A 20,575-nucleotide genomic window follows, 5' to 3' on the forward strand; every position below is an offset into this window, starting at 1 on the left:
AGCCAACTATGCTTGATGAATCTTCTCAGAAAGGCCAGTCAGTTCAAGATTTTCTTTCCACAGCGCTCTCCTTTCAGCGACCAATTCATTGACGATTGACACAGTAGGCCCTATGAATCCCCGAGCGATGTTGAAAGCCATTGCAATCCCCGAGAGTCAAAGAAATTACCAGGATTCTCTCTCTTATTCGGCAAGCTTCGGACATAGTACGGGTGCCTTCCGATGGTGATACTGTGAAATGGTGTTGTGAAAGTGTTAGACTTGGAAAGATCTTCCATCGGCCTTCCTATGACGTGTGTTTAAGTCGGCACGGGACAGCCCTGAAAGTGCAAACAAAGTGAACTGCTAAAATAGATCTAAATTTTCCTCCTTCCAACCTCAACATCGCGGCCAGCCAACTCGCAAACCTCTCACAAACCACCAACCACTACTCACTCTCGCAATCAACATCAGCTCTTTTGAGCTCACACTCGCCTTGAACGACCAGGCCGATCAAGCCATGTCTAGAGAGGAGTTCTTGCCCGGGTCAGTTGTCCCGAAGCGCTTCGAATGGTCTACGGATTGGAAACGCCCGCGCCCGTCCTGGAGCTCTAGCTACGGGTTGAAGGATACGGACAAGCTGGTCTTGTGGGAAGGTACCGGAGACCCATTCTTCGTGCGCAAGGACGGCAGCCAGCGCCTGCCCCCCAAAGGAGTTCACTTGTCCTCGGAGTCGATCGGCCTTCTTTACGACCTAGTCGACGACGGTCCACTTGGACTGACGGCTCTGCACGAAAACTGGCCATTCGCGATGCACTTGTACATCATCCATCCCGGATACCGCCCCATGGGCTGCGCGTACAAGATTTTGAAGAGCGGCGTCTGGTACTTTGGCGTCTACCGTGGCTACTACCTATTGTGTGGCGATGAAGGCTACACTCAGTTCAAGGACAAGGAGGCGGAAGATGCCAAGAAGGAGGGCAGGGAACCCGAGGACATCAACGAACCCGAACGTCAGCCTTGGGTGGTTGGTGATGTGCCCGAGGAGTTGAACTGGCACGACGACTTCGACGCTGACCAGATCCGGATTTACACGGAGCCTTTCCCTGTGTGCCATCCACCCATCGCCAAGGACCGTGTCATTGTCACGGACCTCGCTAGGCCGAGTCCTTCGTGGCGCGGGAAGGCCACCCGTGCTGACATTTACGCCTCGGCATCCTACCAGGTATGCGACGACAAGCATCCATACGACGACGCGCCTTTGAATGCCAGCACTGCAACTTCGAAGAAAGTTACGAGCAAGGCTAAATTCCAAGCTAGCTACAATCACCCATCTTCCGATGACGACCGCGAACGTCTCGCCCGTATCGCCGCCGCGCCTAGCGTTTGGGATGTCGCCAAAGAGGACTGGCCCGTTGCTCAGCGTCGCCGCTCCTAGCACCCTTCCTATCCCGTCACTGCTCAGACTTTGGCGTCCAGACCCGTCAGTCCGCCTCGTCTCAACGTGCAGCAGCTCCTAACCAATCGAGATATTAAGGCCGAATCCGACACTGACTCCACACAGTTAACAGTTCCCTCTGGAATTCTTTTTTGCTTTTGGTCTGATGGAGACTTTGCGTTGGAGGATACGGAGGTGCGGGGAGGCTCACTATTCTATTTGAGCATGAAGAATGCCAGTAGTTTGATCGATCATGGGGGAGCAGCTGGTGGGTGAATGCATTCAGAAGGTCTTTACTAAATGCAGAGGATGAAGAAGACGATTTTCCCTTGGACAGCGAAGATAACACAATTGCTTTTAAATCCATACCCCGCCTTATTGCGTGCTGATTGGTGGGCACTTTCTTTCCCCGCTCCGCCACTCTTAAAAGAAGAGACGTTCAGCGCTTTCTGTTGTGCACCATCACCCAAAGTATCGGAACAACGTCTCAAACAATGTCGCAAGTATTGACAGAATCAGTGCTAACGGTGTCGCCTTTTGCATGGTTTGGGCTGCTGGTGAGCTTCGAGAATTCGAACGTCTGTGCATATCACTGACGCCACTACAGGTCTTGACTTGGCTCGTTTACGGTATTGCTTACGACCTCTTCCTCTCTCCCTTATCACGCTTTCCAGGCCCGAGGCTTTGGGCCATCTCGCGCATCCCCTCTCAGCTGTCAATCGTGCGTGGTCATCACCACCTGGATGTACTCGCTCTACACGACAAATACGGGCCCGTCGTGCGTATCGGCCCTGCCGAGTTAGCCTTCAACACTGCCGAAGCCTTTCGCGACATTTATGGTCCGCGCCCCGAGCACGAGCGTTGCGTAAAGGAGCGGAGCCATTACGGGCCCCAGATCAACGGCGCTGATCACCTGAGCACGGCGGTTGATGATGCCGTACATTCCAGACAACGCCGGCTGCTGTCGCATGCCTTTTCAGAGCGTGCACTCAAAGAACAAGAACCTTTGGTCACTAGATACGTTGATACGCTGATCAGCCGGCTGCGCGAGCACATCACTGCCGCCCCCACCGCCGCGCTTGACATCAAGGCCTGGTTCAATTATACAACCTTCGACATTACGGGGGACCTGATGTTCGGCGAGTCTTTTAATTGTTTACAGGATAGGGAGCTACACCCATGGATCAAACTGATCTTCAACTCCCTCAAGGCTATGTCTCTCCAGAATGCTGTGAATCAGTTCCCTTTCTGGAGCGCTCTATTGGGGCATTGCATCCCCAAACGCGTACGCCAAGGGGAATTGGATCACTTCAACCTAAGCGCTGCCAAAGTGGATCGTAGACTGAAGCTGGGATCAGAGCGGCCGGATTTTATTTCGGCAATGCTGAAGAACGGGCTGACAGAAGGAAAAGGCGATTATCGAAATGGCAAGTTGGTCATGAGCAGGGCAGAGATACATTCAAACGCCTTCTTGTGAGTCAAGGTGCCAGGGAGGAGAATATACACTAAACATATTGACAGATTGATCGTCGGCGGCAGTGAAACTTCTGCCACACTTCTGTCCGGCTGCATTTACTATCTTTGCCAAAACCGCGCCATCTTGAACCGTCTTTCCACAGAGATCCGCACCGCTTTCCCCACTAATGCGGCCATCTCCTTCACCACTTCCGCCCAACTCCCGTATCTCGCCGCTGTGATCCAAGAATCCCTGCGAATGTATCCCCCACTTGTCACCTCCCTCGCCCGTATTACACCACTCAGCGGCACTACTATCTGCGGAACAAGGATTCCTGGAAACGTAAGAATCTTTGTTTGTCCTGTCCATGCAAAAATCATGTCTGATATGCCTATTGCAGACTATTGTCGCCGGTCACCACTATGCTACCTATCACAGCGGCTCGAACTTTGCCCTCCCGCATCGCTTCGCCCCCGAACGCTGGCTCGACTCGCCCGATGCAAACCCAATCTTCGCTGCTGACCATCGCGATGCACTGCAGCCTTTCAGCCTTGGCCCACGCAACTGCATAGGCAAAAAGTAAGTGCCTGGTTCGTTCATATCCTCCACTACGGGACTAATCAGTGACAGTCTGGCATACGCCGAGATTCGACTTATTCTGTGCAAGCTGCTCTGGAATTTTAATGTGCACATGGATGCTGAGAGTGAGCACTGGACTGACCAAGAGGCTCATTTTGTTTGGGACAAGCCGGCACTTATGGTGAGGCTGGAGGAAAGACCTGCAAAAGATGTGGCGACAATGGGCGCGTAACGTCTAGGATTCGTTGAAGAACTACTTCGCCCGTCCCCCATGCGTCATGAGGTGAGGGTCGCTAATGGCCCGATGAGACCACATCTCGCCATACGTTTTAGGATACACAACAAGAATTGTTCAAGCGGCGGTCTTTTGCGAGTTTTCTGACAAATTACTGAAAGAAGATCAGGTCTATTTATGGAAGAGACAATCTAAACCCACCCAGAGCTTACAGGCAGGACGAGCGGCAAGATCTTCGTCCCTGGTAAACCTTCAAAGCCTCCCAAGGAAGGAACAGTTCAAAGTCGTGTAAAGCTTGCCGACAGGATGAACAAGACCTTTACAATTTGACTAGGGTTTGCCAAGTAGGGTGAAAGACAAGAGCTCTGCGTCCTTTCCAGGGCTTTTCGGGAGGACGAGCAACAGCACTTTACTTGTCCCTGGTAAGCTTAAAGGCAGTGGAAGACACAGTCCAAACCCGATCAGAGCCAGTCAGGCGTTGCGAAGAAGAGCTTTTCGATCTGCCCAGGGCTTGCCAGGAAGGACAAACGACAGGGCCAGTTCGCACCATCAGGTTATACATTTCCATGAGGCCGGTCATCATTAAATCTTGCTGACGGCGGCAGTCCCGAAAAGTTGATGTCGTGCCAATGGTTGGCGTCCGTGTCGATTGGAATTATCTCAGGTACTGCGAAAGTTTATCAACAGTGACCGGCGGTCGAACGACATCATCTTCGTGAGTCAAGAGTAGAGCCTACCACCTTGTTTGTTAGCTCTGTCGTGGGCTGGACATGAATGTTGTCGCGCCAGACGCAGTCACGTGATCGCGTGTTGATTGGCGCTGAGTCAACCCCGCGTCCATCTCCATGTCGTCATTTTCAAGCTCCAACTCGCGCCTCCCCCCATCGTCGCCATCCATCCTACGTCAACCCATCGAGTGGGGACGGCGCCTGCTCTTCTCTTCTTCAATTCATGGAAAACCTCCCGTTCAGGCTTCGATGACTCACCCCACAAACGCATTCAGCTGTCCTCAGACCGTTCCTGTCCTCAGGCCCATGTCCTGCGCATGCCTCATGAAACCCTCATGAGAACCTCAATCTACAGGTTCAGCTCTCTCCCCAGGTTGCTAGCCTAGTCATCGGCAGATGGCGTGCTCGCCATCTCCGAGATGTGGACGAATCCGGCCTGTGTCCAACCCATCCAGCTCTTGATGTAGCCGGAGCAGAGCTGACATACTTCTGAAGTAGTCTTCCAATGCAGACAGGCGACGGCCGCTTCACCAATGCCTGGTGGCGCACCCGCTCCCACCACCTGCCCGCCCACCGCAATGTCGACATGACTGTGCATCACTGGGTCCTCTCCGCCCACCGAGACGCCTACGACACGCCGGGCCATGTCGGCCGCTTCACCAACGCCTGGCTGCGCATGGACGGCCGCGACGCACCGGGCATGGCCATCCACGGCAGGAGTCCGAACGTCGGGCTCGGCGATACGCCTGGCTGCAGAAGTTTCGGTTGGAACGGAAACGAAGACATGTGTCCGTCATTGAAAGATTCAGCTGACGCGAAGCAGGAGGATTTATTCCTAGGCATGATTTGACGAGTCGCTGCCTTACCGCAAACATGAACTACGTCCCACGCGAGAATTGCAAAACCGAGGAGCCCGCTTCCCAACCTGGCAACGGCGCCGTGGAGCAATATTTTAACACACGCTCCCTCCTTTCTTCTCGAATTCTCCTTGACCAACCGCAGCGGCCTTAATGAATTTGTCCAGAACACGATGGCTGTAATGTAGTATCTGGACATGTGCGTTTTCCCCTCCTTCGTTTGCCCATCTTTCCTTTCACTTTTCAAAGAATCTGACATTTTAAATTTAGCAGGCACGGAACACCCCATCGATCCTTACCTCCGCCCTTCTCATGGACGTCGCTTTTTCCTCGGCATTAGGTTTGTCCAGAATCCAATATTTAAAGCTCCCCCCTCTCCATCCTTCATCTCCTCTTCACCTTCAAGACTTCTCTTGATGAGAATGCACCCCGAACCTATCATCCGCGCGATTGATCGCCCTCGTTGCCCTCCAGGTCTGGACAATATGCACCAAATCAACTCGCGAGTCAAGCCGTTCTCTCCTCCCAAATCCGGACAATCTACACCAAGCCTATTACCCGCGCGGGTGCTCCAAGTAAGGAGCGGGGCGTGCAGGTGCCGCTTCAAGGCTATAAATACTCCCCTAGCTTTTATTTGTTTTCTTTTCATCTCAGCGTTTGCAAGAAAAGCATGGAGCTAAAATGTATCTCTCAGTGTTCTCCTTCCTGTTCTTCGCGATTACTATATGCGGTACCGTTTGTCTGTAGACACGCGGCGGCCTAAAGAGCCCTGATTCTCGCGTTAACCCGCCGGCCCCTCATCGCGCGGCGGCCTAAACGAAGATGATGACGAAGAAGAAAGAAAGAAATTGGGCGGAAGAATGTTTTTTATAGTCGTCTCGCCGCGGTCTAACTACTCTCCATCCCTCCCTCCTTATTTCCTTTTTTACTCTCAATTCCTCCTTCCGTTCAATTTCAGCATTGAAGAGGCCGCCGCGAGATACCGGCACCTGTCATACCACAATGAGCCCGGCTTTTCGCGCCAAACTCGTGTGCAAAATGATATTGATTGCTCTATCTGTGCCTGGTTTGAAATAAAAAGGAAAGAAAATTGACTAAAAAGGAAAAGACAGTAAACTGCTGCACGGTCTAACGATAGAAACAAAACAGAATGCTCAAAGGACCTGGTCTACCTGCTGAGGAAAGCCAAAACCTCGTCGATTGACGCGAGCCGGATCCGCTCCATCTAGTCTCGCTTCTGGATCGTAACCACTGGACTATGACGTTCCATAGGTGATTCATCGAAGGGAGGGCCTGAGTTTGACAGGTCATTATTCGCGGTGCTGCCCATCGGGGTGTCATCGTTCGGCGCGCCTTCAAGTGTGGAAACACTCTGCTGATGGGCGCTGCTCTGCTGATGGGCACTTTGCGTATTGCCGCTCTGCGAATGGGTTTTCTTGGGTAGAGATCTGCCAATCGGCAATCGGAGTCTTCGAGTGTCTGCCATGATGCTACAACCTGCCGGACCAATTGCTGCAATTCTTCCTCTGAGGATTTTCTGATCGGGAAAGTCAAAGGTTCGCGGAATCTCCAAACCTTCGGGGGTGCCTCCGAGTTAGGTCGACGGGCCTAGAGCGGGATGCATCGAGGATTGCGTATGTCTCCGAGGCCGATGCGTTGTCCTTTGACGGTAGCTCGTCGTTCCTGAGCTCTGAGATGAAAGCCCCATCGTTCTTTTGTGAACGCTCCCATTCCTTGGATAGCTGAGCTTGAGACTTCAGGTGATCTGCGATAACCTTTTGGCTGCTCTCTAGCTCCTTCTCAAGGTCATTGATTTTGACCTCAAGCGCATTCTTCTCAGAGTCCCACAATTTCTTCGAGCCATTGGCGATCTGTGTTTGCTCGGTCGCGGAAGTTTCAAGTCGAGCAATTTCCGTCCTGAGGGCTTTCATCGAAGCGTCTTTGATTCTGTGGGTCTGTTTTGGTTATCTGCTTGTAGAGTTCGGTTATATTTATGGCTGATTTCAGGGCTTTTAATCGCGCAGACCTTACTGATCGCCACTCTGATTGAATAGCGGTATCTAGTGCCTTTTATAGATCTGAATGGTTTGCTAGGTACGATTGCTATTTCCCGCTTTGTATGCTGCGTGACCTTCCAACCCTAATGGACGAGTTTGTTCGGTCCACGTGAGGTTTCCCTGCGTATTTGGGGCTGCTAGGGCCCGCCGCACCTTTTTTGGTTGGGTATGATAAGAAAAGATTGCGTAGTCTTTTGTCTAGTCTTGCATGATCTGGTGGATGGAGAAATTCCGAAATTTCGAAGTTTGCTAAGCCGCGATACTACCCGGAGAACAGATTTTTTATATTATAGCAGAGCTGCGACTAATTTCTGCTCTAGCAATACCTGTTTCTATTATACGGAATAGGGGAATGTAGAGGGCAGTTTTAGTAGAAATAGAAAATAAAAAGAAATAGAAAATAAAGGGAAAATTAAGGGAATTTTTACTTATTCTAGCCTTTTATTTTCCTTTTAAATTCTCTACTCGTACTCTCTTCTTTAGTATTACTGATGAATTTACCTCGCTACTTTCCTGCCTTCTGTATGTTATTAAATAGGCGATATGACGATTATCTAAATTTTATACTCTGTGCGTATTAGAAAGTAGCTCGTTTTACATTCAATTAGTTACTATCTAGAGGCTTAGGATGTGTACCGGTAACGGGCGTGTGCGCGGTATTGTATGCCATGGATTGCTAATGCGGTCATTCTTGAGCGTAGACATTGTAGCTGCAGGTTTTCCAGATCGATCTGGACATTAGCCAATTCAGGCCCAAGCTATATCTGGTGCAGAGTAACGCTTGGTCGTTGTTGATTCATGTCTGGATGAAGAGCTTGCTTCGTTGATCGCGGGCGTGACTGTGAAAAGGCAAGCCTGCATACTCGCGTCAGTAGATACGGATTAGCCAGAGAGTACTGTAAAGAGGTCGTGGAGGATGCCCTATATATAGGGTCAATCGTGTCGGAGTCGACCGCGCATTCTGTGATGCGAGAAACTGGTGTGATGTGAGGCAAAAGAGTGGAGGATCATGAAGGAAACGGAATTGCGATACATACAGGTCGCATGCCGCCGTAAAGAGTCTTTGGATGCGTGAGAGATGGAGGTAAAGGTGTTCGTTCGGGTGCGGAGAAGGTGCGAGTTAAGAAGTCGCGGAGCGCGTTCCGGATGATTCAGCAATCGCGAGATCACATGTGGCGTGTTTCTCGTTCGCTGGGTCCATCGAGCCAAACTGTCCTCATCTTCAGAGACTTTCAAAATTTCGGCCTGTGAATCTCTAGTATTTTCTGATTATAATATCTCTTGGAGACTTGGCGACGCGACGGCCCGCTCTGGCACGTGACGTCTTTTGCACCATAGTCTTAAGTCCCAACTCCGCTCCACACTATCAACAATGGCGAAACAGACCACTCTCGACGACGACTCTTCGTACACGGTGCTAATGGCTCTGGCCGGAAAGAGAGATGCGTCATTTACGGTCGTGAGAGCAGCTAGGGCACGCGCTGAGGCGCAGCGAAAATTACACGGCAGCTGACCTCTTAGAAACTGGGTGATTAGCATCATTAGAGTCAACTAACATTGAATGCATACCTCAGATGTTGACAGTGATTATCGACAGGTTGCTCTCGCAGGACGGTAACGTTGCGGCTCTGGAGATCCGTATTCTCCTTCTCCTTGACCCGCTCCGTGAGCCGTTTGACATCGCCCGTCAGGCAGCTAGCCTTGCCTTTGTTACGACTGTTTTCAAGTCGCAAGTCGGTCAACGTCTTGGATGTGTCTTTGGAGTGTTTTACTTCCCTGTTGTCGGGAGGGCAACGCCGATGCTCTTGGATTTTTCGTTCGGTCGCGGTTGATTTATGTTTGTCTACCACGCCTTCTGGACCATATCCCCTCTACTATGTGACAGAAAGGCATGGCCGGGTGCGTCATGTGTCAGTCCTCAGCTTCGCCACAACACTTGTGAAAGGCAGGTGTCATTGCATATGCGTCAGCCTCGCTGCTTCATCCTTCCCCGGCCGAGGAACCACTTGTGGATTGGCGGTGTTGACCATCCCCGTCCTCGTCGGGCACAATGCCGTCTCTTGGGGGTTTATCTTTGGCTTCACGGACCACGAATCGACAGGAGACACCAATGCTGCCGCCGATCAACACGAGCCGCTGGAGTGGAAACCTGGGAAAAACAATGGCGCGGGCTGCAGCCGACTTGGATCCGTGACATTACTTGCTGATGATGTTGGTCTTCATGATATTCTGTCAATTTTGTTCATTATTGTCGAATTATGCCACCAATCTTCAGCTGTAAGGTTTGGTGATGGCCATCGTGGAAAAAACAAGAGTTCGGGTTAGATACGGACGCATCCTCTTTGTGGTGGGGCAGCGCTCCTCTTGGACGACATGACGGCCATGGCCCTGGCCAACAGATCCGAGATGCTTGTGGTAGATTTCCGCTCGACATCGATCTGACGCCGCTCCCGTTGCATATCTTCCTGCTGCTCACTGACGAGCGCAGCATGCTTTTATGCTTGCCGCCGTCATGCCATTCCTAGCCGCCCCTTCCTATCCACGTGAAAGCGGATAGAAGGTTGAACGTCAACAAATGGGACGGCATGGGCAAGTGTCATATGTCAATCCTTAACCACTTCACTGTACTGGGAGAGAGTAAACGGCAGACATGCCAATCCAGGACCTGAAAGTGGGAAATCTGTCGCTCGTCTTCCCCGGCAGACCGCAAAGCCCATGATCGTCCCGACCGACTGTGTCTGATTTAGTTTGGATTGTGTCTCCCCCTGCCTTCAAGGGTTTATCAGGCACGACACGGGATATTGCCGTTGGTCCTCCGCCAAGCTCTGAACCGGGTAGAAAAGTCTTGTCTTTGCCATACTTGGCAAGCCATGGACAGTTTTTAATATTGCTCATCCTGCCGGCAAGCTCTAAACATATTCAGGCAGGACGAGCGATAATACCACCGCATCTGCTGCCTTGCCACAGCCACTGCCGCAATTTACTCTGCCCGGGAAGCCTTAAAAGCCGTCCAAGAGGAGGAATAACCTGCCCAGAACTTTCAGAGACAGCGGGCGTCATGATCTCGGCACCTCCAATCCAGCCTGTCCGGAAACCTTCATAGCCGTCCATGGGGAAGGGACAATCCAAAGTCTACTCAAAGCTTTCCGGGCAGGACGAGCGACAATACCACCACACTTGTCTGCTTGCCGCAGCCAACGAAGGGTGACGAACCATCCAAGTCTACTCAGAGCTTACAGAAACACCACGAACCTGATCCGAGCTGCCGGACAGTATGAGCTTCCTGGCAAACCCTCGAAGCCGTCAAAGGAGGGACGGACCATTCAAGTCTACCAGAGCTTGGTGGGTAAGACAAACGGCAAGCACTCCGGGCCTTGATTGGAAACATTTTTAAAGCCGTCCAAAAAGTAAAAGAGCACCACGAACCTGGTAAACCTTCGAAGCCATCGAAGGAAGGACATCCAAGCCTACTCAAGCTTACCGGGAGGGACCCATCCAAGCCGACTCGGAGCTTATCGGGATGAGGAACAGCAACTCCTCAAACCAATCCAGAGCTTTCCGCCCAAGGAAGGGACTGGGTGGGTTGGTTACTCGCTCTGGGTGACTTGAAGGTTTCCATTCAGAGTAGACTGAGGCATCGGCTGATGGTTTTCTAGGCAAAACGGACAGTATCCCGTCGCTTCTCTGATAGACTCAAGAGGCGTGTCCCTCACGTGGTTCTCTGTAAACGGCAACCAATCTATCTCAGGGTTGAAGGTGCAAAATATTCTTCGATTCTGCACGAACGTAGAACGGCGCTTGGGCATGCTAAACATGGCAGAACGGGCAGGCTCCGATGGGCGAACTGGAACATCGCGGACGTGACCACGTTGTCAGCCCCTGACAATCAATCCAGATCACACGGCTTCAACGAATGCTAGGCCGCCCAAGCTCGAGTGACGTGATTTTATTGATGTGGAGGGCGCATGTGAAAGGCAACGTTAATGAAAGACCGGGAAACGAAGGCGAGATATATCTTTAGCCTTGGGCAGCAAGCATTCCTTGTTGGCATGTCAGCATCAGTCATGGCACTGAGCCCCATTTTCAACCAACGACGGTCTCTCACGTGTGTGAGACCCCAACCGACCTCGACGTGTCTTTACAGACGCCGAGCAAGATGAGTTCTAGGGTCCCTCATTCACGAAGATGAGGAATTCGCTACGCCTGTTGATGACATTCGTCGCGATGCTCTGCAGATGCACCTCATCAGTGAAGTGTAGTAACGACGATTATAAGGAATAAATCTTCCTTATTTTTTCACAAAGCCCGTTCTTGAATTCTTCCCACTTCTTTTTCTCGAGCCCAGCACACCTCCTCTCCGCCAGCTTGTCTCTCATGCAGATCTAATTGGGGGGTCTTATGTGTTTTCTCGCCCAGTCGACATAAAATAAAACTTCACTGTGACAAAACTTGGCCAAGGCATTCGAACGCAAGCCCAAACAATTCCCCTTTAATTCACGTATATCCACGCTTCGTAGAAGATGCTACACACTCCAAGTCCATGCCCCATACTCCATTAAGACTCTTTAAGCTTTTGCTCCTACACTCATCCTCCATCCGCACCTCAACCCTCCCCATCACACACACGCTCACCCCCAATCGTCCCGCGCCCAAAGCCTCTCCTCCTCATACTCACTCATAAAACACTTCCGTACACTCGTACGCGCCCATACCCCGGGCTAGCCGCGCAATTTTTATATTTTCACCCTTGAAATCCCATCCATTCCCTTCCTCCTCCTTACGCCCCTACCCTTAAATAAGCACCTCCTAGCCGCCCTCCGCTACCCTAGCAGCTTCTTCTACTTCTTGACAATTACCGCCTACACCCCGGCCTAGCCGCGCAATTTTCGTCTTTTTTCCCCAAGACCCTACCTCCCCCCAACGGCCACCCCTCAGCACTCACCCCCAAACAACCGACCCCCCGCCTCCCCTCTGCGCTCCAGCAGCTTCTTCTCTTCCCCCATCATTACGGCGCATACCCCGGCCTAGCCGCGCACTTTTTATATTTCCGCCCAAAACTTCCTTCCTGCGTCCCCCCAACACACACTATACACGCCCCTACACTCAAACAATCGACCCCCGCCCGCTCTCCCCCAGCAAACTGTTTCTATTCTACTTCTCCACGTTTTACGCCTATACCGCAGCATAGCGCCGTACTTTTTATATTTCCCCCCTAAACACCACCCCCAAGCACCACCCCTTCTTATCACGCCCCTACACCTAAACAGCCGACCCCCTCCCCCGCACCCCTAGCAAACTCCTTCTCTACTACTCCTCCACCTTTTCCACCCCTACCGCAGCCGAGCGCCGCACTTTTATATTTTCACCAAAAACGTACCCCCCAACTCACCCCCGTCAGCACACACGCCCCTACACCCAAACAATCGATCCCCGTCCCCGCTCCCCCAGCAATTCCCTTCTCTACTCCTCCTCTATCATTACCGCCTATACCCCCGCCTGGCGGCGCACTTTTATATTTTCCCCAAAACCCAACTCCACCCTCCAACTCCACCCACAAACCCCCCACCCGCGCCCGCACCCCAGCGCCCTCTCCCCGTCTCCATAGAAGGCGCCGTAGCTTGTATCCTTACGCCGCCTCGATTCCTCAAAGGCGCTCGCTCGCGGTCTTTGTATCAGATTTCCACCGCCACACACGCGCGCGCGCCAGTTCTCCCCTCACATACAGCAAGTAAAGCCTCACAACGAGCAAAGACGAGGGATAGGGCAAAGCATGCACGGCACAATGCATCCCCTACAGACATGCACGGCGCGGGAGCAAAAAGAACAGAGACATTAACCCATCAACGGGAAGAATCAGGAAGAAAGTCCATGAACATTATAAATCCTACCAAGTTGCCCTGTGTTGTTTATAGGCAACAGGTACTTGTACCATAGCTCAACCACGCGATTTGAATGGTAATCAGTACTTCCCGAAAACTCGAACCCCGACAATCGCATTCGCAGCGCTTTTGCGCAGGTCGATAGCGACGATGCCAAAGACTTGGATCCGTCGTTTGATAGAGGGAAGAATTTTGTACAAGTCCAGTCTGTGGTATAGATATCCGCCCTAACTCCTGCCGTAGATGCTGTTCACATCAATGATAACTCCTGCAGTGCATGCCTCGACTCTTTATTCCTCCAATCCCCTCGAACATAAATTCTTTTATACAAACATCTCTTGATACGTATTTATTTCTTCTTGTGGGGTCCAATGATGTTGGGGTACATGCGCGACAAGTGGTAGTTGATGGCGTTCTTCTTCTGGAGCTTGGGTCTCTGTGGCGGGTGTCAGTGACCAATTCTAAGCGCATAGATGCAAAGAGATCGCATCCGTTCCGCAATTCGACGTACCGGCGCATCCATGCAAGCTCTCAGCTGCTGCTCAACCGCAGCGCATCCCGCAGCACTGTAACCCGAAGAAGCCCAGCAACCTGAGACGAATGTCAGTAAACGCAAGTGGTATTATCCCGCCAGTTCTCCGCCCAAGCTCTTTCGTTCTTCTACATCCATCGGCGAAGACTGCGATGTGGCACGTACCCAGAACGGACGACATCAGACCCATGCACGGGTTGCCCTCGGTCTTGTTGGGGTGGCGCACGCGCAGCTTGGGCAGAGGCGGGAGAGGACGGGCGGCGACGCGGCCGGTGGACGGCTTTGGTGGAGGCATTGCGACGGCTTGGGAGAGGTGTTGGTGATGGTGAAGCGCGGGCGGGGACCAAAATCTCGAGGCGTTCGGAGTTTCGGCGACGCAGGCTTGGCGGATCCGCAGTGTGTTTACATCGACAACGCAGCCAAAACACCATCCCCGCCAGACCTACCGACTCCGCCCGTTCAGTGACTGCGCGCAACTTGGCCGCGCTTTATCTGCTACTGCATTATCCTATGACAGTATCATCATGACCGCCACCACCTCCACCACGCCCCCACCGCCGGGGCAGGCGCAGCCCGCTGCAGCTTCCTTCGACGCCGCTGCCTGGGAACAGAATGACGCATCGTTCCTGAAGCCCTCGATTCCCTTGCCCAAGGCCCCGCGCGCCTGGGAGCGCGCACCACACTCGCCCTTTGCGCGCAATGGAAAATATCGCAAGGTCTGGAAGCGACACGAGACGCGCTCCAAGACAAAGGCCGCCGTCACCCAAGAGAAAGGCCAGAAGAGCCCGGCGAAAAGTCCGAAGAAGGTTGTCAAGAAGCGCGCCTTGGAGAGCAAGATGGAGGCCAACGCGACGCCTGGCAGGACCAGACCGAAGAACAAGGCGTTCGCCGCAACGCGCTTTGAGAGACGGATGAGCGGACTATTGCCTAGTGGGTGCCCGCAGCAAATCGCACATGCTCGCGCGTTATCTTAACTGTGACGACAGGGAAACTGGCCCAGGCCCGGGCCGTCCCAGACGAACCGACCAAAGAGCCGACCACCGAGTCCACTGAGCCGCAGCCCGCTGAACACCACGCAGAAAGCCCCCATGCTGTAGAAGACAATCAGCTGTCCTCTCCTCCTTCCTCTCCCACTCGGCAGATCATGGACGAGATCGCACGCAGTCCCGTTAAGAGAGCTCCGCCGGCACCTGTTCAGTCCATAGAAGAGACTGCCGACGCAACAATGTCCGAGGGTGAAAAAGAACCATCGGCTTCAGGGGAGGATTCCACTGTGGCGGAAGATCAGGTTTCTTCTGGAGCCGAGTTTATGGACGAGCAAATGGAAGACGATACTGAATCAGCCGGGGAAGAGCCTGAGGGCTTGATATATGAAACGATTGAAACGGATATTGTCCAGACGGAAGACTACGAACATTCCACTGGAGAGGGACAGGACAACGAAGGACATGGTGTCTCAACCGATGCTGAAGCTCCTTCTGACTCGGCCAAGGAGATTACGGAGCCTCACGACACTAAGCAAGACACGGTGGAAACTATCGAGAGCGAGCAAACTGCCGTTACAGTGGCAGAATCTGAGCGTGAAGATGAGCCAGCCGGGCCGAGTGACAGCAAAGATGACAGTGCTCCATCTACTGAAATCGACACTGTTATGAGCGACCATGAGGAGACGCCTGTGGAAGACTCCGTGGAACCAACTGAGAGCACTGGCAAAGAGAGTGTTGAGGGTGAAACTGCGGCTGACAACAAGGAGCCTTCAGTTGAGATGAATGAGAAATCAGAGAGCAACAACGTCGAGGCTACAACTCCGTTGGAAGACGAAGAAAGTGATCTGTCTTCTCTGTCGGATGAAGAAATGGAGGAGGCTGAAAAACTCGAGGCCTTGACTCCTGAAGCTCTCGCCGACACGGAAACCACGAACCTTCCTTCGCCATCTCTGTCCGATGCCACTTCACCAAAGTTTTCTGCTGTTGCAGACACGCTCACTCTGAGCATGCCCGAGGCCGTTCCTTCCGCGGTAGAGGAAAAGAAGGAACCAACTTCTCCCCTTGACTCTGATACTGCTTTCCTGCGGGATTTCTTATCTCGCGCGGATGCTTCCAAGGCAAGCAAGGCAGCGAACATTGCTAGGAGGGAATCCTTCACCAACCGTAGGGACTCTGATGTCGTTCGTCAGGCGCTCGCATCTCCGCGTGTCGCTCTTGAAGACAAGGACCCCAACTCGCCTACCGGTGAATCGCCACGTAGGGGAAGATCCAAGGACGCCGAGGAATCGACCTCCGCCAAGACGCCGCTCTCGAGGAAGCTCGACTTCAACACTGAAATCACTGCAGACCTTTCCCTTGAACCGCAGACTGCAGCTGCCGAAAAGGCAGAGACCACAGAGGAACCACAAAACACGCGAAGGAGCGCGCGTGCACGCAAGACTCGCATTCCTAGCACCCCAGTCCCCTCTGCTATTCCAGCTCCAAACCGCATTCCCGTGCGTCGTGCAGATGGCACAGAGCCAGTCGTGCTGAAGAAGACGGAAGCCCAAGAGGTGGCCACGCTGACGCGCGCAAACACTCGACGCAATAAAGGCAGTGCTCTTGCTGCGCCGATACGCCTGAACAAACTGAAGGCTGAGATTCTAAAGTCTTCCAAATCAAACAAAGATCCTTCCAGCGCGATGGACCCAGCTCCGGGGGCAGAGATCTGGCTGGCCAGCAAGCTCCGCTGGGATCAGCAGCTGGTCTATTTTCAGGAAGAGAACAAGAACCCCTCGCTCTCCGAAGACGAACTGGCCCTCAAAGCGGGCGAGGACACGCGGAAGAGCAAAGCAACGCCCTCGCGGGTTAAGCGCGCCAAAGGTCTCGGTACTAGCAACGGCACGCCTGGCAAGGGCCTTCTCGCACCTGCGAGCCTCTTGCCCCCAGAAGTGCAGGCCGAAAAAGAAGCGCACACGGCGGCGACGGCGACGGCGGCCAAACCCAGCTCCAAGAAGTCGGCTTCCAGCAAAAAGTCTATCCCGAAGCCCAACGCAGGCACCGCCTCGAATGAGAGGGCGACCAAAGCCTCCACCCCCACAGACACGCAGACGCAATCCAAAGACGCTCCTGCTGTCTCGGAAGCAGCAAAGGCGCCTCAGATCTCGCAGCTACCCACCCCGGCGGCGAGCAAAAAGAGCCGTCTCGCGACGCCGAAGAAGGTCAAGCTGCCTGTGCCGGTGGGAAGCACGTCGACGACGCCGGTGCCGGTGCAGAACATGCCGCCTGCGAGCGCGAAGGAGAACAAGGCCGCGCGCCCGGCGACAGCGGCGGCGCCGAAGAAGCTGGCTGCGCCGAAGGCGGGGGTTGCTGCTGCTGCTGCTGCTGCTGCTGCTGCTGGGGCTGCGGAAAGCGGTAGGAGGAGGATTGGACGGAGGGCATAGAGTGCATCTGTCTGTCTGGCTGGCTGGTTCGGGGCTCTTTGGCTTGACTTGCTTGCGTTGTGGGCTTTGGGATTTGCACTTGCTTTGGAGCTGTGGTGTATGTGTTTAGGGCGTGGTTTGGCGCGGTAGGGCACGGCATGATATGACGACCAAGGAGTCTTTTTTTCTTTTCTTTTTTTCTTTCTGTTGTTCTTTGCTTTGGCTCTGGCATGCACGATCGTTTTGCTCATTCCCTGCCTCTCCCTCTTTCTAGCTATCTACCACGATGTGCCTATCCTGGCTTTCCGCGTCTCTTCTTTCTTCATTATCTTCCTGCTCGTGGCTTTTGGCGCAAGATATCAGGGTGGGCAGATGGCGCACCGGATGGACGGGGACATGTTTTCTTCTTTCGCCTTGTGGGCCAGTTGGTTGTGTGTGTGTACTCGGTATGGAGTTGCACGTCGCGTAGGAGTACATGGCACAGCTCACTGCTACCTAGTATCACGGATGAATGGAGCAGGGTGCATGTGCATGTTGTTGAATTGCATCGCATTGCTTCGTGGCTGTCGCGTTGTAGAAGTGAAGACGGAGCTGGACGGAGGAAGCTGAGGAAATGGAAGAATCGGACGAGCGAATTGGGAGCGGCGGGGAAGAAGGCTCGGCTGACGGACGGGGATGGTGCACGACATGGAAGCATGGAAGCACAAAAGCACACGGTGTGACTTGGGCCATATCACAGTGACGAGGCGGCCGGACCGAGAGGGATCGGCGCGGATTTGGGAGTCGGGAGGCGCCCGGGCGCTTAGGTACCTGGTAAACATGTTTCGTTTCTAGATAAACGACGACGACAACAGCAATGTAGGTGTAAATGAAGGTACATACAAGTCAATATCGGCTCACGAACCCAAGGCTCTCAACCCTCCACATGGACGCGTCGGCCCACGAAGAGCTCGCAGCGTGGCGAGCCAGGTTGGGCCGAGCATGGGCGGGCGCTTAGGCTGTGCATGGGCGATCCAATCACAGCCACCCATGGCCTTCTGCTGCTCTCACTGGCTCGCCCGACGACGACTTCTTCCCAGCCCATATACAAATCCCCATGTCCCGCGTCCCGCTCGTGCCTCCAAATCCCCCTTCAAAGTCGCAGCAACCCTGTCCTCGAGCCTCTGTCTCCCATGTTGCTCCCTAGAGGAGTCGTCGCAGCAGCAGTAGCAGCAGTACTCCTCCAAGCCGCCCAGCCCGTTTCAGCCGGCCTCTTCGACGTCGACTTCGACCTCAATCCCGCCCCCGGCGCCGAGAACGCCCTCCGCGACCGGTCGCGTCTGCCCGCCCAGATCTGCGCCATCATCGCCGCCTACATTGGCTGCGTAGTCATTGTCGGCGTGGCCCTGCTCACCTACGGCCGCAAGATGCGCCGCTCCATCAACGAGAAGATCGACATGGTCAAGGTCAACGAGGCCAATGGCTTCGAGATGACGCCCGTGTCGCCGTCCATGTCGATGCGGCGGTGGTGGCCGCGCAGCCCGAGCAAGCTGAGCCACGCCTTTCAGCGCAGCCGCTCCAGCCTGAACCAGATCAGCAGCCTGCCCACCAGCCCCATCAGCCCGGGCGAGGAGAGCATGGCCTCGTTCGACAAGACGTTTCTGCGCGACCAGCAAGAGGCCCGCCAGCGCGAGATGGACCGCCTCTACGCCGCCGTCATGGAGCACGACGAGCGCAAGAACTCGGTCCGCGTCTCGCACGCCGAGGAGCACGACCTCGAGCAGCCCCGCGAGGATGTCATGCTGCCCGCGCCGCCCACCTATCTCAGCCCGCAGCAGAAGATGGACCGCCGCCCCCCGCCCCTCAACACCAATGCCGCTGCTGCTCTGCAGTCTCGCCCCGTGCACCACCACCAGCCGCCGCCGCCGCCCTCGCCCCTCAGCCCCGTCCGCGCCATCTACCCGCCCGAGTCGCCCATGGCTGCTGCGCGGCGCGCGCCGTACAACGCGCCTTCGCACTACTACAGCAACAGCTACAACAGCGCCACTAGTAACACAGCACCAGCACCGGCAGCGCCGCCTCCGCCCGCCTCCCCCCGCAGCTTCATGTCGCGCGCGCGCACGCCCTCGACCAGCTCGACTGGCACAAAAAGCAAGAGCAAGAAGCGGCGCTCGATCCGCAACCTGCGCATCAGCAGCCCCATGGCGCGCTTCAGCGGCCACGGCGGCGACAACGGGCACGACGACGACGACCTCGAAGCGCGCACCCCGCTCTCCCCACGCTTCTACAACCCGGGCCCCCCGCCGCAGCCGCCTTATACGCCCGCCGACGCGCAGATGACGCCCGGCGCAGCCACCACCACCACCAGCACCGCGCCCACGACGCCCTCGACCGCCGACGCCTTCCGCTACGAGTTCGACGCAAGCCTGCAGAGCCAATCGCACCCTTACCCTTACCCACCCCCTGCGCCTCTCCCTCTCCCTAGACCGGCACCCCAGCGCGCCGTCAGCGGCGCCTCGGCGTACGCGGGCGCCCGCGCCTCGAGTGGCTCCCTGGGGCTGCCGCCCTCGCCGTCCCCGGCGTCCGCGAACGCGCCGCCCCTCCCGCCTTCGCCCGCCTCGACGCCCGGTCCCCACAGCCACGGCCACACGCACATAGCGTTCCTAGCCTCGCCGCCGCCCGCGCGCCCAGGGCTGGGAGCGGGGTCGCGCTCGGCGAGCGCGCGCAGCGGGTCCATCAACACGGCCACGGCGCCCAGCCCTGCCAGCACGACAGCAGCAGCAGCAGCAGGCGCGCACACCACCACGACGAACACGCTCCCGCTGCGCGCCATGGCCGGCCCGCTCTCCCCCTCCCTGCCCTCCCCAACGACAAAGACGACGGTCCTCAGCACGCGTAGCCGCGACCCGCGGCTCGCCCACCTGCGCACGCCGGGCACGGCCGGCCCCGCCACGCCGTATTCCCCGTACATGCCGTTTTCGCCCGTGACGCCTGTGACGCCGCATCTGGTGACGCGGGAGGAGCGGCGGGAGCGCCGGAAGAGGGAGAAGCGGGGGGTTGGTGTGGCGGAGGAAGGGGAGGAGGTGTGTGTGGATTGGGGGGACGTGTATTAATGGGGTTTTGGGGGTATACCTTTCTTGTGCAGAGTTTGGGTTTGGGGGTTTGGGTTTTAATCATCAAAATGTCGGATTCGGAGTGGCTGGCTGCTGGCTGCTGGCTGCTGGCTGCCATGCACGTATATTCGTCATATATCCATCCATGCCTTGTGCCTTCTGCAATGGTTGTCATTCCCATGTCCACCTTTCCTCCCATCGATAGGATGCATCGCTACCTACCTATCGCCTCCTCCGTACCCGTCTCCGTCTTCATACTCACTCACACAGCACACCAAGCCCGCACAAGCACCCCTCGAAGAAAAGCAAAAGCAACCCCTCGTCAAATACCCAGACCTAACTGAACTGAACTGAT

At 54.9% G+C, this 20,575-nt stretch overlaps 8 protein-coding genes across 8 annotated transcripts; 5 read left to right on the forward strand and 3 right to left on the reverse strand.

Annotated features, from left to right (window-relative positions):
* The first annotated feature begins 113 nt into the window (after window positions 1–113).
* On the forward strand, window positions 114–1,803 carry K452DRAFT_292579 (uncharacterized protein). Its single transcript, XM_033541400.1, has 2 exons — window positions 114–1,204; window positions 1,300–1,803. Exons 1-2 carry the CDS (start codon window positions 500–502, stop codon window positions 1,321–1,323), a joined length of 729 nt encoding a protein of 242 aa, XP_033391922.1. The 5' UTR covers window positions 114–499; the 3' UTR covers window positions 1,324–1,803.
* A 108-nt stretch (window positions 1,804–1,911) lies between these two features.
* K452DRAFT_322568 (uncharacterized protein) lies at window positions 1,912–3,788 on the forward strand (the record flags this gene model as incomplete). Its single annotated transcript, XM_033544523.1, has 5 exons — window positions 1,912–1,974; window positions 2,025–2,890; window positions 2,939–3,215; window positions 3,274–3,452; window positions 3,504–3,788. 5 exons carry the CDS (start codon window positions 1,912–1,914, stop codon window positions 3,682–3,684), a joined length of 1,566 nt encoding a protein of 521 aa, XP_033391923.1. The 3' UTR covers window positions 3,685–3,788.
* Window positions 3,789–4,934: 1,146 nt separating this feature from the next.
* Window positions 4,935–5,847, reverse strand: K452DRAFT_139713 (uncharacterized protein). The gene has a single exon (XM_033535396.1). The coding sequence runs from the start codon at window positions 5,559–5,561 to the stop codon at window positions 5,043–5,045; it is 519 nt and encodes a 172-aa protein (XP_033391924.1). The 5' UTR covers window positions 5,562–5,847; the 3' UTR covers window positions 4,935–5,042.
* On the forward strand, window positions 5,369–6,069 carry K452DRAFT_292582 (uncharacterized protein). Its single transcript, XM_033541401.1, has 2 exons — window positions 5,369–5,471; window positions 5,543–6,069. The coding sequence occupies exon 2, from the start codon at window positions 5,695–5,697 to the stop codon at window positions 5,950–5,952; it is 258 nt and encodes an 85-aa protein (XP_033391925.1). The 5' UTR covers window positions 5,369–5,471; window positions 5,543–5,694; the 3' UTR covers window positions 5,953–6,069.
* Window positions 6,070–6,822: 753 nt separating this feature from the next.
* Window positions 6,823–7,203, reverse strand: K452DRAFT_302939 (uncharacterized protein; the record flags this gene model as incomplete). The annotated part of the gene is made up of 1 exon (XM_033542657.1): window positions 6,823–7,203. The coding sequence occupies one exon, from the start codon at window positions 7,201–7,203 to the stop codon at window positions 6,823–6,825; it is 381 nt and encodes a 126-aa protein (XP_033391926.1).
* A 6,354-nt stretch (window positions 7,204–13,557) lies between these two features.
* K452DRAFT_237896 (uncharacterized protein) lies at window positions 13,558–14,035 on the reverse strand (the record flags this gene model as incomplete). Its single annotated transcript, XM_033537629.1, has 3 exons — window positions 13,558–13,644; window positions 13,720–13,799; window positions 13,906–14,035. 3 exons carry the CDS (start codon window positions 14,033–14,035, stop codon window positions 13,558–13,560), a joined length of 297 nt encoding a protein of 98 aa, XP_033391927.1.
* Window positions 14,036–17,253: 3,218 nt separating this feature from the next.
* Window positions 17,254–18,068, forward strand: K452DRAFT_139752 (uncharacterized protein). The gene has a single exon (XM_033535397.1). It carries the CDS (start codon window positions 17,359–17,361, stop codon window positions 17,848–17,850), a length of 492 nt encoding a protein of 163 aa, XP_033391928.1. The 5' UTR covers window positions 17,254–17,358; the 3' UTR covers window positions 17,851–18,068.
* K452DRAFT_362686 (uncharacterized protein) lies at window positions 18,055–20,564 on the forward strand (the record flags this gene model as incomplete). The annotated part of the gene is made up of 2 exons (XM_033546525.1): window positions 18,055–20,190; window positions 20,253–20,564. Exons 1-2 carry the CDS (start codon window positions 18,133–18,135, stop codon window positions 20,562–20,564), a joined length of 2,370 nt encoding a protein of 789 aa, XP_033391929.1. The 5' UTR covers window positions 18,055–18,132.
* Window positions 20,565–20,575: the final 11 nt, after the last annotated feature.

Source organism: Aplosporella prunicola (genome assembly GCF_010093885.1).
Source record: "Aplosporella prunicola CBS 121167 unplaced genomic scaffold K452scaffold_56, whole genome shotgun sequence".
In the NCBI taxonomy this organism is placed as follows: domain Eukaryota; kingdom Fungi; phylum Ascomycota; class Dothideomycetes; order Botryosphaeriales; family Aplosporellaceae; genus Aplosporella; species Aplosporella prunicola.